The sequence below is a fragment of the Haplochromis burtoni genome, unplaced genomic scaffold, assembly GCF_018398535.1.
Source record: "Haplochromis burtoni strain Fernald_Lab_line unplaced genomic scaffold, NCSU_Asbu1 Contig_29, whole genome shotgun sequence".
NCBI classification, from domain to species: domain Eukaryota; kingdom Metazoa; phylum Chordata; class Actinopteri; order Cichliformes; family Cichlidae; genus Haplochromis; species Haplochromis burtoni.
The window spans coordinates 2800072-2818896 of record NW_024582390.1 but is presented as its reverse complement, the minus strand read 5'-3'; the positions used below and the strand labels follow the sequence as shown (position 1 = coordinate 2818896).

General features: G+C 36.4%; 1 protein-coding gene across 4 annotated transcripts in view; it reads right to left on the bottom strand.

The window, feature by feature from the left end:
- LOC102312157 (sodium channel protein type 2 subunit alpha) overlaps window positions 1-18825 on the bottom strand; it is a 91136-nt gene that overhangs the window by 7650 nt on the left and 64661 nt on the right. Inside the window, exons 1-16 of one of the 4 annotated variants that reach the window (XR_006054226.1) lie at window positions 14021-17334; window positions 13506-13624; window positions 13256-13345; window positions 13048-13176; window positions 12551-12642; window positions 11908-12111; window positions 11577-11643; window positions 11156-11297; window positions 9210-9416; window positions 8021-8290; window positions 6166-6537; window positions 5424-5556; window positions 5084-5322; window positions 4776-4949; window positions 3628-3984; window positions 3016-3471 (exon numbers count right to left, since the gene is read on the bottom strand). Coding sequence is in view for 3 of the 4 variants with exons in the window: in XM_042219214.1 (XP_042075148.1) it covers window positions 3016-3471; window positions 3628-3984; window positions 4776-4949; window positions 5084-5322; window positions 5424-5556; window positions 6166-6537; window positions 8021-8290; window positions 9210-9416; window positions 11156-11297; window positions 11577-11643; window positions 11908-12111; window positions 12551-12642; window positions 13048-13176; window positions 13256-13345; window positions 13506-13624; window positions 14021-14284 (3315 nt within the window). In the remaining variant the exon portion in view is untranslated. Of the gene's footprint in view, window positions 1-3015; window positions 3472-3627; window positions 3985-4775; window positions 4950-5083; window positions 5323-5423; window positions 5557-6165; window positions 6538-8020; window positions 8291-9209; window positions 9417-11155; window positions 11298-11576; window positions 11644-11907; window positions 12112-12550; window positions 12643-13047; window positions 13177-13255; window positions 13346-13505; window positions 13625-14020; window positions 17335-18825 lie in introns of those variants that run through there. The other 3 variants (XM_042219214.1, XM_014332358.2, XM_042219215.1) reach the window with 3 other exon arrangements.

Here is an 18825-nt window from a genome sequence, read left to right as displayed (position 1 = left end):
TAGATAGATAGATAGATAGATAGATAGATAGATAGATAGATAGATAGATAGATAGATAGATAGATAGATAGATAGATAGATAGATAGATAGATAGTGAGAGAGACTGGTAAATTTAAAGCCTGGCAATGCTTTGCAGTAGCCATAAGTTCACTCCTTTAGCCTGTTGTTGTATAGCTATCTGCAGGGCGTGTCTCCTAATAGCTAGTATGAAAACAGCTTGAATGTCTTCCTGGAGAATGCAGAAGCACTTGGCTGCCCTGGGACCAGCTAATGCAGAACAGGGAATAATGTAAGCATGTTACTCTGATACATTGTATGCCCTACTGTTAATGTAATGATGCTTTGTACATCCATTCTACAACTGTAAATCTGAAAAGGGGAGCTTAATGTTACATTTATGGAAAACAAAGAGTCACAAATCAACACAATATGGCTGATTTTAAAATACAAGCTATTTTGAATAATCAACAGTATTATAGCAAAGCTAACTCATTGTGTGCTGAAATCCAGAAATAATGGCTAATTACCACTGTGTTTTACTAATCCTGAAAAATCATAGGCACCATATTAACACCTTACAGGATATTTATCATTAAAAATATCCTTTATGTTTAGTGGTACACTGGGCTCTAGTCTATCAGCACAGTCACTGTAAAAAGAAAGTACTCCTTTTAGGTGATGTGTATCAGGACATAATAACACATTAATTAATTAATACAACCTCAGATGAACTACAAAACGTTATATATTACACACTTCCGGGTGTGAGCACATCTATAAAAGCAGACGTTTTGGCAGTTTGCTGGTCTGAGCACTCAGGTATGTGTTAACACAATGCCAAGGAGGAAAGGCATCAGCAGTGAAGTTAGAGAAGCATTCTTTACTTCCCATAAATCTGGGAAGGATTATAAGAGCATTTTGAACAAGTATGAAGTCCATCATTCTACAGTCAGAAAGTTTAACCACAAGTGGAAATCATTTTAAACCATCCACTCCTGGCTGAGTTTGCCAGGAGTGGACATCTCAGCAAATTCACCCCAAAGTCAGGCCATGCAATGCTCAGGGAAACTACAAAAAACTCAAGAGGTTTGACAGTACGAAAGTACAATTAAATAAAGACTAAACAATTATGACCTGTTTGGAAGGATTGCCATGAGAAAGCCTCTGGTCTTTAAAAACAACGTGCCAGCATGGCTTGAAAAACTCGTGAAAAACTGAATTTTAACAAACTACATGTTTGCTCATAATTCACGGTGCCATGTTTGGTGAAAAGCAAACACATCATACCAACTGCCAAAGAGTCATAGAGTCCAACATAAACTACTTTTTATAAGTATTCTGAAGTCAAATGTGAGTGCATCTGTCCAAAAGCTAAAACGTGGCCCAAATAGGAAAATTGTCCCAACCACATCAACAGATCTACAACATAATGGCTATAAAAAATGTGTTCATAAATGAAGGCCTTCAAAGCAATGTTAAAAACACGTGGGCTAAGATTTCTCAAGTCATACAGAAAACAGTTACTTCAAGTTATTGCTGCTAAAAGTGGTTCAGTAAGTTACTGAATCATGGGGTGTACATGTCACATGCTAATTCTATATATATATTTTGACTTACTTTTTGTTAAATAAATAATTGTTTAATCATTAACATACACGAGGGAGGGGGTAACATATTAGAAAAAACTAATCAAGTGAGTGAATTAAAGTAATCAAAGAATTATAACCCTTTAATCTCTGTTAAAGGGTTATTTGATTCTTCTCATAAGCAGGGCACTCTTTGATGAGTCTGATGTATTGTAAGGAGTTCTTACAGCATCTGTATCAAGCAACAACAAGTAAGCAGAAACAATACAACCCTTCCTTTAAAATACTGCCAAGAAATATTATTTTTTTCCGTTACCCATCCAAATAATAAATACATACACGGACAGCAGCAATAAGAATGCAACAGTAATATTATAGAGACTCAATATATTCCTTTCCTACAACACAAAACACCGTCCTCTTAGTAGGAGGATTAAGCTCCCTAGCACTCAGACTTAAATGGCTCATAATGTAATGTGCACACTGGTATTTTCCCGTCTATATGGTCTCTTCTTGTTAGAAGGCTATGGTATATGTGCAGTTAGGGAAAGTATCATGATACATGTCATTGCCATGACTGTAGATTGTAGGCTAAGTCCTTCACTTCACTTCACTTCACTTCTTCTATTTGCACACAATACAAGAATGGAAAAACCCCCAAATGACCAGAGTCACTATAATGAAAAACTGACCTTTTTTTATTGAGACATACTATATACCTCTGCTGTGCAATAAGGTGCTTGAGCTTTTTCATGTTCAAAGCTTGTAAAATTCAATTAAACCTGAAAGTTATCTTCCAATTTACACACAGTATGAAAACCTCAGGTAGGGCTTGAGCCATCACTTGAGACAGCATCTTACCAAAAACAAAATAAATGAGTTTAGACAAAAGAGTTTAGAGAAAAGCAATTGTTCATGCTCAGGAGATGGATATACAAAGTGATCACTGCACTTCCAAGTGTCAGGAAGGGAAGAAATTTCATCAAGAAATTCAAAGAGAGCCACACAGTACAGAACAAGCTTGGCAGATGTAGCAAGAGAAGAATTTCAAATACTCTGGAATTTTGAACCTGGTATTTTTAAGTTTTTGTGAAATAATTTTGTTTCTGTGTGCAAAGTAAAATAATGTAAGAATAAAAAAAAAACTAGGATGTTTGGAAATGAACACTAGGATGTGTTAAAATTCCTTTCTCTGTTAAACAGGACTTGGAAAAATTTGTGAAAAGTTATAGACGACTAACAATTCTGTCCTTTGCTGTATGGTAATGAATATCTAATTTACCTCACCAACAGTGTTCTTTTAAACCAAATTCCTATGTGATTGCATTACATGTCATAAACATTTAACTTGCAATGTCATTTAAAAAATGTGCTTTAAAACAGAAATCAGGATGCTAGAGAGAGCAGTTTGACCAACAGGATCCTTACCGCAGGGCATCCTACTGCATCTGATGATGCACTGCTGAAGTCCTCAGTGTTAAGATTTTCAAAGTCAGACTCTCCGATAGCAATAGGAACAGTGACAGTCACACTAGGGTTGTTGATGAACGACATTATGGAATCATCACTCCTGCTGCTGACTATGTATTTGTCCCCAGTTTTGTCCACGCCAATCACCTCTCCATTGCCATGATTGGAGATTCCGTTTGACCCTAAAGGTTTGTGGAGTTCATCCAGAGATTTTTCCTCATCCTTCTTTTGCTTCTTATCTCTGAGGCAGGCGCTGCTGCAGGTGCTTCGAAGCACCGACTTTGTGAAGGCAATGCCTTTGTGTATGCGTGCCATGGCAATTTGCAAATTGTTTGACTCAGGGTCATCTTCTTGCTTTGCCAGGTTGTCAGCACTGAATGAACTCAGCAAAAGAGCCAAGAAGAGGTTCAATACCTATAAGGTAATGATATACAAGATAAGATTTGTAACTGATAATAACAAAAGAGCACATATTACTGTAAAACTGAATAATGAACAGGTTACTAAATTGGGAATTACATTTTTAAACAGATTAATGAATTAATGAATTGACCATAAAATGTAATGTACCACAAGGTTTCCTATAAACATGACCATCATGTAGAGAGTGAGACACTTGGGAATCCCAGCCACTTCCATACAGTCCCACATGGTTTCTATCCACTCTCCACAAAGCACCCGGAAAACAATGAGGAATGAATGGAAGAAGTCATTCATGTGCCAACGAGGAAGTGTGCAGTCCTCAGAAATTTTACACACACAGTCCTTGTATTTTTTTCCAAATAGCTGCATGCCCACCACAGCAAAGATGAAGACGATAATGGCCAAGACCAGTGTCAGGTTGCCCAAAGCCCCCACTGAATTACCAATTATTTTGATCAGTTTATTTAGAGTGGGCCAGGATTTAGCCAACTTGAATACTCTAAGCTGTAAAAGAAGAGGAAACAGAAGTTATTTCCTAACTCAAAACGCAACACAACATACATGCTATTGCATTTGTTACAAATAGAAGCATATAAATCCTTAGGAACTATGTAGATCCAAGTTTTGTCTTTCTTTTTGTTTGTTTTTTAAGTGCTTAACCAGAGATAGTGGCAGTAAACCAGCCTCAAATTATAATGCTCCCTCACAGCTAAAATTATTTTTATTATCAAATGTTTTTATAATGGTATACATTGGGATTTTTACATTGTATGCTGTGCTGCATGTTCTTTCTGTCGGCATGTCAGGGGTGTGAAATCTAATGGCTGAGTCACACTAGAGTAAAAATAGGATGACAACCTCTGGCTGAGAGTGGGAAAAAAAATCTGTGGTTGCCCAGTAATTGCATAGAACTAACCATTTCAAAGGCAATGAGTAAGTTCATTGCACTTATTTGCAATAATTTCAATCATGCCACAGTCTCCGACCACTATTTTCATAGTCTGATTATAGCATTAGGTAACAAAGCCAAAGCTTTAAACAGCAGGGTGCTGAGTGGATGAGTGGATCTTGTAACATATTGTTTGATTATTTATTTAATTATAGCAGAGTAAACCTGCTCTTCAGGTTTGGTATTTCCTAACCAACTCAGATTTTTTGGTATTAATTGCTAAGTGACTGCAAGTTTGAATATACTGAACACAGGCAAACACTGTAATAAATGTATACAAAGATACAGATAATTCCAAAGGTTTCGCTTGCTTCTTGATGCAAGTTTAAATTATATTTAGACTTACCAATCGGAATGATCTCAAAACAGACATGTTCTTCAAACTTTCCAAACAAAGCTCTATCAAGCTTAAACTGACAATGATCCCATCAAAGATATTCCATCTCTCCTGAAAGTAATAGTATGGATCCAGTGCAATCACCTTGAAGACCATTTCAGCCGTGAAGATGCCGGTGAATATCTATACACACACACACACACACACACACACACACACACACACACACACACACACACACAAAGAAAAACCCCAGTGAAGATTAATAAAATCAATAGATATTTATATTTAAAAAATATTCTCTAAATTGAACTAACCTTATTGCCAACAGCAAGCATGCTTTGGAACCCATCACTCATTGGATAATGTTCCATGGCCATAAACAATGTGTTTAGTGCGATGCAGATGGTGATGAATAGATCCATAAATGGGTCCATCACGATTAGTTTGACAATTTTTTTTAATTTCAGCCATCCTGGACAACACTCCCAGATTAGGAAGGTGTGGGCAAAATCATACCAGCAAGGAGGACACTTCTGCCGTGACTCTTCAAGTTCTGATTGCAAAACATATTTTGTGTGAAAGTACAATTTAACTTTTTTAACACAACAGATATAGTCAGGATTGGCTATTCATGCCATGGTGAAAAACACCTACCCTCCATTGTGGTGGTTATGACACTAGCAATACTATGAGCTCTCTGTCTGGCCTCTGGGCTCTGAAGGTAGTCCATATATCCCTGGTTTATTCCTCCAATGCTCTGTCTATATTCTGTGTCAGTGGTGTCAGCCTAGGGATAGAAACAATTTTTACACATAAAATGTAACCATACAAAAATATCTTGCATTTTACAGTACAAGCATAAATATTTATCATCGCATAACATTTACTAAATAAATGAAAAAAAAAAAAAAAAGCAGAGGAAACTGTTCCACTGAAAGCTGCATATCTTTAAACTATCCAAAAAGAATATCTTACAGTAAAGCTCTGGGATAACTGACATAGTATTGGTACATTGATCATATAGTTAGAAGCTACAGCTCTGCCTATCATTGTCCAAAAGCAAAAAACAGCAGTATAAATCAAAAGCACTTGAGCCATTTCAATAACCAAGAGTCCATTATTGTATCATTGATAGACCCAGGAAGAGTTTAAGTTTAAGTTAAAATTCCAAGGTTCATTTGAGTTTAGAAATGCTATGCTAAGCTGCATAGCTTGCTAAAATAACTGAGAAATAAACAAAACAAAAAACTGACAAGCATAGTTTGTGACATACGTGTGTAATAAAATGTGTGTGTATAAGAGCCAGAAAGATGAAAAGGCCAAAATAAACAAACAAAAACAGAGCAATACAGTAAGCAAGTTATTGGGCTGTCTGGGCAACAGAACCCTTTCTTACATTGTCTCCAGTGGAGGCCATATCTAACGTCACTTTAGGTGGAAGGAGCCCCCCGGGTGATGAAGGGAGTGCATTCCTACCCACCAGAGACACAACGCCATTGCAGTCTACAGAGCTGTGCCTGATCTCACGGGGCTGAAATCTGCGATGTGAAAAGAAGCTGCACTGGCTCATACTGCTGCTGCGTCGATCACACCTTTGGGGAAGAAAAAAAGAGCCCCTCCGACTCAGGGTGTCCTCAAAAATGCTGTTCTCATCATCAGCAAATTCATTTTCTGAGCCCACATCCTGGGCTTGACTTTGGAAACTGAAAAGGCTGGTCTTGCTATTCCTTCTGGGTGAGAAGAGGGGTCCATGAAAACTCAGAAAAGACTAGGAGAGAAAGATAGTCTCCGATGGATGTGATATATGACAATCAAAAAGAGGACAGAAGAGAGAGACAACGATCTTCATATGTACAAATGAAGAAAAAAAGGAACGATTTCTTTGGTGAGAAAAACTTCACGATGATGATGATTTCAATAAAAATGCAAAATTAAAACTGTTAATGAGAACAGTAAAGATCATGATAATGATCATGATAGTGGAGAAGGAAAGCATGATGATTATGGGGATGATGACGATGATCATGATGAATTGTTGCAAGAAGGAAATTGCTCATGAAAAATATATCCTGATGATGGCATATGATAGGAACTAAAGAATTTGATGAAGACAGAAGATGATGATGAAAGTGATGAAACCGATGGCAATAAAAGTGTGATGGCAGTAAAGAAAAGGTTGCATTTAGATTAATGACATGAGATAAAAGAAATCAAAACAATTTGTTAGCAGCTCATGAATGTTTAGAAAAGTTAGTAAATCCATATTAAATATCCTAAAAAATTATAATACATACACATACAACCTAAAAAATCAAATGGCTGCAATGTGTAAGTTTAAATTTGGTAGCCACATTGTCAGTCCATTTGCTTCTCCTGCCTTTCAGTCATTTTGAGCCCTGCAAGAGTTTGACAAAAGTCAGTCAATCTTCTCGCTGACAAGGCTTACAAAGAGCTTTCTGAATATATATCTGCCATTCAAATTAAAGACAGTGATCACAGACTGTCATTTTAATAAATTACTGAAACTGGAGTGAATTTAAAACTGGTACTGTCAGTACTTTTTACATGATTTTGAAATAAAGTTATATTGAAAAATGTCAACAATGAATATTTCACCATATTGAACACTGCATTAAATGCCACTATAATTTGGCAATTTAAATAAATAAAAAAAGATTAATTTAAATTGTGAAAAAAATGGATTTGTACAAGCCGAGTTGGAACAAATGTAACTTATAATAGAATACACTAATTTGCAAAGCACATAAACCCAAATTGTATTCACAGTAGAAGATCGAAAACATAACAAAAGTCTGATCTGGAAAAGGGCCATTTAAGAAATATAATGGCTAAATCGGAAATTCAATGCCAGAAATATATCGAAAAACAAGTAGGACAGGTTCAGGTTTAAGTTTTTGTTGCCTCCAGTTTTGAAACATGTTGCTGCCATCAAAATGAGACAGTAATTTTCATTAAATAGTAAAATGCCTCAGTTTAAACAGATGATATGTTTCCTGTGTTCTATTGTGAATAAAATATGAGATTTGTAAAAATTGCATTCTGTATTTATTTGCATTTTGTATAGGGTCCCAACTGTTTAGGATTGTTTCATTCTAGAGTAATTTACAATAAGTGTAGTAAAGCTACAGTAATAAAGTACTGTATAGTAATAAAATATAATACACCATGAAGATGTGAACGGAGCTTTAGAACCCAAAAGATAATATCGCTTTCATGGCATAGAAAAATACCTGATGTGCAGATGAGCATTTCATGTCATATTTGAGCAGGTTTGCATCCACAGAGAAGCGACTGCGAGCCCTCTGTATACTGTCCTGTGACTCAGATTTGGGAAGTTTTCCCTCGGTCTCTTTTCCTTCTTCCTCCTTTTTTTTCTTTCGCCTGTTGCGTCTCTCCTTTGCACTTTTGGAGCTCAGCTTAGAGGCATCAGAGGAACTCTCTGTGCCACCAACTTTATCACCGGCCTCCCCACCCACTGCTGCTGCAGCAGCTAGTGCTGCCTAGAAGAGGGAAGATAAGACACTGATGGTAAACAGGCTGATAAATGTCTGATTCTTGATGTGAACCTCCTGGAGAGTTAGGCCCATTCTGCATGTGTGCATTCTGCCAGTCTGCCTGTGCAAGCTTCCTCCAGGTAATCCAATTGCCTCCAAATGTTATTGGTTGAGATTTAAAATTTGCTGTAGGTGTAAATAGTTGTGTTGTTGATAGTGATAGATTTGCAACCTCCATAGACCTCCCAAGAGAGAGGCAAGTCTTAAATAAAACAGGAGCCCAAATCCAGAGACCTTAGCTGAATAAATGGTCATGAGAATGTGTGGATGGATTTCTCTACTGGTAAAATATGAACATAGAAAGGAAAAAAAAGTGTCCTAAATAAAAAAGGGAAAAGCCCTCGAATGACTATATAGGTAATAAATCACACTTACCACTTAAACGTGTAGATATTATATAAAATTACTACACAACCAGCATACAGTTATATAAAATACAAAATTGCAAAACTGATTGCTACTGCTGCATCCTAGATGCATGAAGGAGCGTTTCCGCAGGTCCTTCCTCCCTGCAGCTGTCAGACTGTACAATCAAAAATGCTCCCAACAATCATAGATGTTTACATCTGCTCTGTAACTGCAATAATTTAATCAACTGATTTGCACTACAACCTGGCTTTGCCTCTTATCTGTAGTTAATTTTATTTAATTTAATAACTGTACAGTACTCTGTTTATAGTAACATTTGTCCTGGATATAAATATGTATGAAAAAAATTGTGTATGTTTCTTTCCCCTTGTGGGACAGTTAAATGATTATTCTATTCTATTCTATTCTGATTGAATTTACAGTACTTCAAAGAAGATGCATTTTGACTTAACTAAAATTATATCTTGAGAGAAATTTAAGGACTCAATCAATGTACCTGAGCTTCCTCTTGTTGTTGTCTCAGCTGCTCAACCATGGCCTTAAACTCCTCTTCCTTCTCCTGAGCTTCCTTTGCAGCGGCCTGGTTCTGCTCCTCATAGGCCATGGCTACAACCGCCAAAATTAGGTTGATCAGGTAGAAGGAACCAAGGAATATGATGAGCAAAAAAAAAATCATGTAGGGCTTCCCAGATACACGCAAAGTCTGCAACGAAAAAACAAACAAGATTTTGCACTTTTTCAAATAAAGTATTTATACTTAACATAAAACACTAGGTTCCCGTATTTCTTTTTTTATTCTAACTTTTTAAAATTTTTCACAATATTTTTATATACCTGCCTTTGGCTGACATGACTACACTGTGCTAAAGTGTGGAGACATGCAAAAATCCACCCTAATACAGTGGATATTTTAAAAGTTAGAGGGCCTTCAAATAGAGGTGTATCTAAAGATTGCACATGTTAACTTATATTTCTAGAATTTCTCAACTCAGAAGTAAAGATGATAAAAGTGAATTTTCTAGGTATAAAAGAAAATCACAGTAGAGCTTGGTAAAACCTCAAACAAATCACTTTCATTATCGTTTCAAATTTCAAAATCTAAAGTCGATGTCTTTCATTGATCTTCACATTGATTTTCTTTCATTCATCATTGTTATAGAGTAATAGTAACAACAAAACGAAGATTAATAACTTGTCAGCTAATTTACTACAAATCCCGCCTGTCCATTTAACTCCTCTAAACTCCATGTTTTCATATTCAGCGTGTGTAAAAACCTTAAACTTTGAATTCCACATTTTGCATTTATGTTATTTCTTGCTCTAAAACTGAAATAGCCACTACCATCTATGTAATTATGCTGTAGCAACAAAACATAATTGCTCTTATATTCATTTGCCTGAGACCAAAACTATATCAGCCAAATTATCTGGTAGTACATGTAAAAAAAAAAAACAAAATACAAAAGTTATGACATAAATACACTGCAAAATTAGTTACAGTGACACACTGGACTCTAGTGTTTAGTGTTATAAATCATCCATGATGCTATTGTCACATGTCTCATGGAGAGAAGGGGAATGTGACAAAAGTTTAATAGAGTTGCATATTACCTACATTTTTTTTCTTCAGTAATATATATTAAGTACTTTTTTATTTGATGGATTGTCAAATCTGTATGTGTATATGGATAAATGTTAATATGACTTTAAATATAACTATCAAACAAACAAAACCGTTTCTGTTCCATTGCACATTCAAGAAATGCGATCATTTGATGGCTTATTATTAGTCAAAGTTAGTGCAGAGTGCTTAAAAGACCTGCTTATGGGAGTCTTATTGTATTACTGTTTGCTTTTCTTGATAGTACAATGTAGGCAGTAGCCTATTTGCAGTACACCCACATGTTTTTTTGCAGCCATTGAAACTATGTTTGCCTATGTTTGCCTCAGTAGGACTCTTGTTTTCCTTTGACCAAGATGCACCTGCACGGCATTTAGATGTTTGTTTAAACAGAAAGCTCTGAATACTCTCTATAATACTGTGGTAGGAGAATGCTTTTCCCATAAACAGCAGGCACTGCCATTTCATGTCCTCAGAGAAGAAAATATGGAACAATCTGAACCACGTGAGGTTAAAAGTGTTTTTAAAAACAACCAAAGATGTTTTCATAGAAACAAAGTTAACTAAACGCAATTTCTGGAGAAACTGCAGTGGCATTGTTGATTGTAGTTTGCTTCTGGTGCAGCCAAAAAATTGAAAGTAAAGAGGTTGGAATATTTCTGAAATAGTCTAAAATTTCAAAAATCTTAATAGAAGCACCGAGAGCACAATCAAGCTTGTCTTTTGATGTATGAACAGTCTGTCTACAACAAATGCTATCAGACTAGTTGGCCAGTGAAGAAGAACAAGGATCACCGACAACAATAACATTTTTAATGTACCTGCTGGTAAAGGTTTTCCCAATAATCCTGGGTCATCAGTCTGAACAGTGACAGGAAGGCCCAACCAAATGAGTCAAAACTGGTGTAACCATAGTCTGGGTTCTTTCCTGCTTTGTAGCATATATACCCCTCTGGACAATGCCTGCAAGAAATCGACTCTGTTAAGCTCTAAAGGAACTGGCACCACAGCGCATTATATTCAAAATGAGCCAGAATTTTTCTTAAAATGGCACATTTTCTCATTTTAAAGCTGAGATGTGTTTTCTGTTATCCATGTTGATAAAATTTGGTTATATGAGGAAATTGTTACATTCTGTTATTAGTTATATTTTACACATGGTCTCAACTTTTTTGGCATTGGGGTTGTGTTTAATATGGACTTTATTCAGTACTCTGGTAACTGGAGAGGAAGCTTGCTTACCCAGCTCCACTGCTGTTTCCACAAAGCAGTGGATCTTTGCTATTCGAAGGAAGGTAATAATAAAGACCTGATTGGAACAGAGAGAAAATAGTAGTATTTAATAGCAGTGGTTTGTTGGAGGTCAATCACAAATACTGATGTAAGTATCAACAGTAGAAATGGGGTACAGCTCTGCAATGTACAGCAGTGATTGAGTAAATTATCTCGACTAGCTGTGATTTCTGTGTTGCAATATACACTTTTCATTTCAATTTTTAATTGTTATGTGTTAATTTGAGATTTGAGTGTTAATTTTTAAATTTCTTTTTTTTTTCTGGGATCAAATACTTACTTTTATTTTCAAAGTCCACAGTCACATTTGTGTTATTCCAATAGCTTTGTATAAATTCTTCTAGTATGCACTTATTTTTCAGATTGCCCATAAACAGTTGTAAACCTATTAGGGCAAAGACACTCAGGCAGAAAACTGTGAGAATCATCACATCAGCAAGCTTCTTCACTGACTGGAACAATGCAGCAACAATGGTCTTTAGGCCTGTAAACACAAAATCACTTGCAGTCAGTCGAGAGACAGTAAATATACAAAGGGATACCAGTGAGCTTTTCCTTTAGTGGTAATCCACTTAGAACGCATCCATGTTTTTTAGTATATTTTTTTGTTTGTTTGTTTGTCTAAACCCAGTGCCACCACTATTTAATCCATCTTGTTGATCTTTTGGAAATAAGTTAGAATAAGAGCAGATTCTCTCTCTCTTTTTTCATTACCATCTACAGAACCACCTATAAGATGACATACATTTTATAGGTTGGGATTGTTAAGAATTGTTCATTTTCATACTGGTGAAACAACTCTGTGAAATAGGTGTGATAATATAAATTTGGCACTGGTGGGTCCATAGCTGCTCAAGGGTGGGCAATTGGATGAGCGTACTGTTAAACTATGAAAGAACAAAACAAATATGGTAACTGCTTACCTGGAATGACAGAAATTGCTTTGAAAGCTCTTAATACTCTGAATGTCCGAAGGACTGAAACATTGCCCAGGGATACAAACTCTGTTACATACCTGCAAGAAAAATGATAATTATTTTAGAATTCAGAGGGGCTGACGGCACGATATGGCAGCCTCGCCTCTGTCAGTCTGCCCCAGGGCAGCTGTGGCTACAACTGTAGCTTGCCTCCACCAGTGTGTGAATGTGAGAGTGAATGAATAGTGGAATTGTAAAGCGCTTTGAGGGTCTCGAAAAGCGCTATATAAATGCAATCCATTATTATTATTATTTACAGAGATGACAATAGGTGTAACATAGAGTCATGCAAAACAGCAATAATGAAGCTACAGTCAGTACCAAAAAATAACGCCAACAAGCAACGTCTCTGTTTATGAAAGCCTGATTATTTTTTTCTTTGGTGAGTCTTTTCCAAATGTGTGACAAAAACTACAAAAATAATAAAAAAGCCCTGTACTTACGCCATGACAATGACAGAGAAATCCAGCCAATTCCAGGGATCTCTTAGAAATGTGAACTTTCCTATACAGAACCCCCGAGCTAAAATTTTAACGAGGGATTCAAAGGTGTAAATCGCTGTAAATGTGTACCTGTTAGAAAAAGGAACACCAGTTACTCTTCACAGTATCTACACTGTGTGTATGTTATGTATGTTTGTAGAACACTTACTCCACGTTCTTTGCCCAGTCAGGTGGTTGGTTCAGTGTCATAAATGCACAGTTAGTGAGAATAGTGCACATGATCACCACATTGAACAATTTACACACAGTTGTCAAGGAAGTAACTGATTTTATTGTGAAAGTAAAATAATGTTTTCATGTAAATAAAGGAACAAAGTGAACATGTAATCCTGGGCTTAGGTCAGCTCAACATCAACATTATTCATGCATATCAGATTCATATCTTAATGAAAGGATATGAGTGTACCAGAATCCGAATTGATAGCCTTCGTAGAGGGTTGAAGGCACTCAGGAGGTACAAGGCTGGACTGGCATTGAAGCGAAAAATGACCTTTCCTTTGTTTAATACAATGAAAGTCTGGGGGAGAGAAACAGACAGACAGACATTTATACATCTTTATACTCTTATATGGATACTCTTTGACTGTCTTGCATTATAGTTTACAAAAGTATACAACATCATACAACACTGTGCAAAAGTATTGGGCCACTCCTCATTTCTTTATTTTTAAAGCATTTTAAACATAAAGAAATTAAGGGTGGTTCAAGAATTTTGCTAACAACTTTATATACTGCTGACAAATTTCATATGAATCATTTTTATTGGCTTCTCATTTAAGATTTAAGACCAACAGTGGAATTTTAATAGCTGCGTGCAATTTCATAAATAATGAATTAATGCAAACCCGAACACTACAGAGAAAAGATCTAAACTTGAAGCTTAGTGTTCAAGTTTAAATTTAAGCAAACCTACCTTCTGATTACTGTAGGTGGGATCCAGGTCCTCCAGTGGTATCGACACCAGTCCTTGAGGAATGTCTCCATATACAAGGGGGAGTGGTTTGCCTGCCTCCAGGTCACGGTTTGGTCTGAGCTTAATTTCATTTTTGCGCTTTTTCTTCTCTCCCTTGGGTTTCTTGGCATTCTCTTCAGTAATCCGTTTTTCGATGGCTTTAAGTGACTCATGGGTAAAGGGACGGAAGCTGTCTGGACCTGGTGGTACAAGCAGCTGTTCCATCTTTTCATGCTGCACCTTCAGAGTGAGCAGCTAGCCTCGAGCAACAGAAAGGCCTCTGGCATTAGAAAGACACAATATAGGGAGCAGTTTAAATAGCAGAGTTATATTTTTCTTACATCCAACATTATTTGGCTAAAAAAATGCAAATTAAAATTCATTTTGTTATGACCTGCCTTTCATTAATAATTTTTAATCGAGAAGAAAGAACAGTGTGTTTGTTTCTGCTCTTAGGTCAGAGGAAAAAGGAAGCTATAATGAGCCTAGAGTTGGCTGTCATACATATAAATTCCTTTCAGCTATGGTAAAATTAGATCTAATTACCTGCTCGTCAGTAGATAAAATTAAGATTTTACATGACAATGATCAATTCCAGGTGAGACTCAACTCCTCTTCCATCCCTCAAAATGGAAAAAGTCTGCTTTTCCCTCACTGAGACAGAGCAGTGAGAGGAAAAGATCCATCTTACTAATAGGCCTGACTAATGTGATGTGTTACAAAGACCTATGCACTATTAAATATGAATGCCTCATAGACTGTGCCGTATCTCTCTCTGGGTTCCCTGCCAGAGAGTTTCAGAATGATCCAAATGCAACAGTGTCAAAGACAACTTTGACATGTTGTGCAGTGATCAAACACATGCAAGAAATCAATCCCTAAATCAGTGGTCAATCAGCTGTTCCTATCATCGAGTTATACATGTGTGATGTAATTATAATAATCAAGAGAGAACCTTTTACTTTTACTCCCTACATTTTAAATGTCTCTTGTCTCTACTTTGTAAAATAATCAAATGAGAAATTTGAGGAACATTATTATTTCCCTTCACTGCACACTTTCAAACATTAAACTGATTTGAACCTAAATGGAGGAAAAAGTAAAATATACATGAAAACCCTATTAGTATATCCATTCCCGGTGCTTATTGCACATAAAGAAAAAGGTTTAAAAAATTAATGTATCACAATTGCAGTATGTTCAGGGTTAAAGTTGGCTGGAATGATCCAGAACAGTGTTTTGGGGCCAATGCCAATAAGTTGCAGTCATGTTACTTAAGCATCTCTCTAGTGTCACAGTAGAAGATAAAACCGAGTAATGTTTCTTTAAGTGGCAGGAAATTTCAAATGAAACATTCAAACAGCGCAGCAAACATCAACAAACACACAAGCTGTTTCTGTGCAGCATGTCATAGAGTGTGGCGGCTAGCTAAAGATACACTGCTTTATTTCTCAGTAAATCTTTGTGAAACAAGAAAAAGACTCCTGCTTCATTACTGGAAGGAGACACAGGAAAGTTGGTGTAAAAATCTTCTAAATCAAACATACAAGCAAACCCCTTGTGAACAAGGGGCAGTAGCTGGTCTGATAAAATGAAGTTGTAAAAATGACTAGACCAGGAGAGGAAGAAATGTGATTATTTTTAAAGGTAAGGACTGCTCAGTGATATTTGATGAATTGGAAATGTAAAGCTTGTAATTTCCTCAATCATTTTAAATACTCGATCTGTACACAGTGTGTTGCTGAAGTTTCAGTATGTTTTCTCCACATTGGGAAACTTCCTGCAAAGGAAATTGAAGTATATTAACTTTCTGTTATTCAAAGGTTGAATAAAATATACTATGGGATTTAATGCAGGCTATGCTGGTTAGTTTGCATCTCTGTTGTTAAGTTTACAGTAATGCATTATGTTGGACTGGTGTAGAGCAGCTGTAGTGTTCATGGTCAGTGTTAGGTCACATCAAGGGTACCAGACATCAAATTAAATTTAAGATGATGATGCTAATCAGATTCACTCACTGAATTCCACCTTGGCTTTATACTTTCAAGGAAATCAGCTAGACAGGTCATAGAGTAGAAGATAACTCATGTAACATCTGCCTATATGTGGGCAAGAGTAGATACAACATTTTAAATGTGTTTTTCTCTACTCTTGTACTAAATAACAGATGTTCATCAGAATTAGAATTCAGGTTGAACTAAAGTTCATCTGTGGTTTTCATCTGTCAGCTCAAAATCCAAATTCAACATAAAAGAAATTTAGGCCAGAGTTTCCAAAGTAAAACCATCAGGCCAGTGGCAACTCTCTGCTACTGTCTTTTATATGGTGAAGATAAGTTCCTTCTTATCTTGAAGAGGAAATGTTTAGCACAAAACAAGACCCAAAGAGCACTTCTCTTATGTTCTGGCCATCACACTAAGCTAAACTTTCCTAATATTTATAAATACTGTATAGGTGATGCTGAAATCTAACAACAACCTCACTATTCCTTAAATAACTACAGTCATTAGACACTCATTTGATTTTGGCATAAACAACACAAAATCATTGATCCATCCTGCTTCGTATTAACGTTTATGGCTGCAGATGGTGATGCAATGGTATTTCTTAATATTGGGCCAAATGTGCATGGTTTTATAGGCTACGGGCTACCTGATCATTGATGATGACCCATGTCCATCCATTTGTGACCACAGTAGACCCATCTTCTGTTGCCTGCTTTCAGCAGGGTAATGCAGTGTCAGAAAGCTCAAATAACCTCAAACTAGTCACTTGAACAAGACAATCAGTTCACTGCACTCAAATGACCTCCACAATCACCACCTCTCAATCCAACAGAGAACCTTTAGGATGTGGCGAAATGGGAGATTTGCATCCTGGATGAGCAGCTGACAAATCTGCAACAACTGTGTGACACTATGATGTCAAAACTATGGAAGCCCATTTTCGCCACTAAAAAAACAACAGAAAAAAAGTTTCCATCTTTCTTTCGTGAATGACATAATTTCCTTGTTACCCAGAAGCTGAAGCCCACAGCTACAAATGCTACAGCTAAGCTACCGGTATTAGAGCCACTCATGAATGCACAAATTGCTGATTATTTTCAGCGTGGCTTCACGAATGATGAAATCCTTGTGGTATTAGCTGAATCACATGGCGTTACTATCAGCAAACGTACTCTCAAAAGCACCAATTTGTGATCTGGTTTTGAGTGTGCATTCCACGTAGATTACGGATTGGCAGAGCTAACTCGAAATTTCGAGTTAACTCTCTCAAAATTTCGAGTTAATAAGCCGAAATTTAAAAAAAACGAAGTCAAATTTCGAGAAAGATAACTCATAACTTTGCATGGCATATATATATATATGTATATATATATGCCATGTAAAATTAAGGCAGTTCTGAATGCAAAGTGGATTTCAAACCTGTACTAGTAAGATACATAAGAAAGGGATGAAAATAAAGATATTTTTTTGTTTATTGTATCCACGTAGCCCTACCATATTCTAGCTCCCTAACTTATTATTAAGCTATTAAGCCTTTGACAGCTCATAGACTATAGCATTGAGACATGTTCTTTCACAATATAAAAGTAAATCACTCAGTACCAGTACCATACATTTTTTTTAGTTATTTGACACAAATTAATAACTGATGGTCTAAATACTCTAAAGTTAAAGCGATAACTAAAAAACAGCTGCAACAGTAAGACAAACTTTCCAAAAGTCTCATGATTATCTGCAAACACAAAATAAACCTTGATTTCCTGTACCTCAGCCTGCAGTGAGTAACCTCTAAAGAGGCATGCATCATTGTGTCAGTCTGTTCCCAACTCATTATACATAACTTGAGATATGAGCCACTACCACTTCAAAGCTTCAGTGTGCCCACTTTAGTTTATCAGTAACCAGTCTGCATTACAGGCGTTTGCGTACTGACCTAAGACAGAGAAATTTGTTCCCCTAACAGAACAGAATGCCAAAAAAATGTATTTGGAGTTGATTAGTCGCCAAACATTAGACTGACTCGTGGTAATAAGTTTCAATAGATGACTGACCTAGCCTATTAAACACAGTGTCAAACAGAAGCTTTAATATTTTATGTACATTACTGCAACTTAATTTATATGACCTCAAAGTGCATCTTAGTACTTAGATGAGATAAGAGGTGGTTTGTGACACACTCACATTTCTAGCTCACAACTAATGCCTGCTGCTGTCTCCAACGGGGTACGGAGTCAAGATTCAGTCTGGCATATCCAGGGCGTTGGCAGAATAGCTGTTAACAACCTCTGAAATAAAGGCTTTTATGAACAACCTGTCAGACTACCATACGGTGCGGATAGGACTGAACAGAACACTCTCATCTCTAATTGACAACAATCTAATAAAGATGTTTACAGTAGGGGAAACAGGAAGTCATCTAAAATGGAGTGTGGGTTAATAATTGCTGCCATGGCCATTAACGTTTGTAATATATTGTAAACCGCAATCTGTTGTCTTGTCCTGTCTTCTCTTGTCTTGAGAGCTCAATCATGTTTTTCCTACACAGGGCTTCCATAAAAACTGATATCAGTAACATTTATGTAGCTACAAAGACTATGCCATACTTCCAAGGTTGAAAAATATTGTGCAGATATATAGATAACCTTCAATTTAGATAAAGGCAACAAGATAGATAGATAGATAGATAGATAGATAGATAGATAGATAGATAGATAGATAGATAGATAGATAGATAGATAGATAGATAGATAGATAGATAGA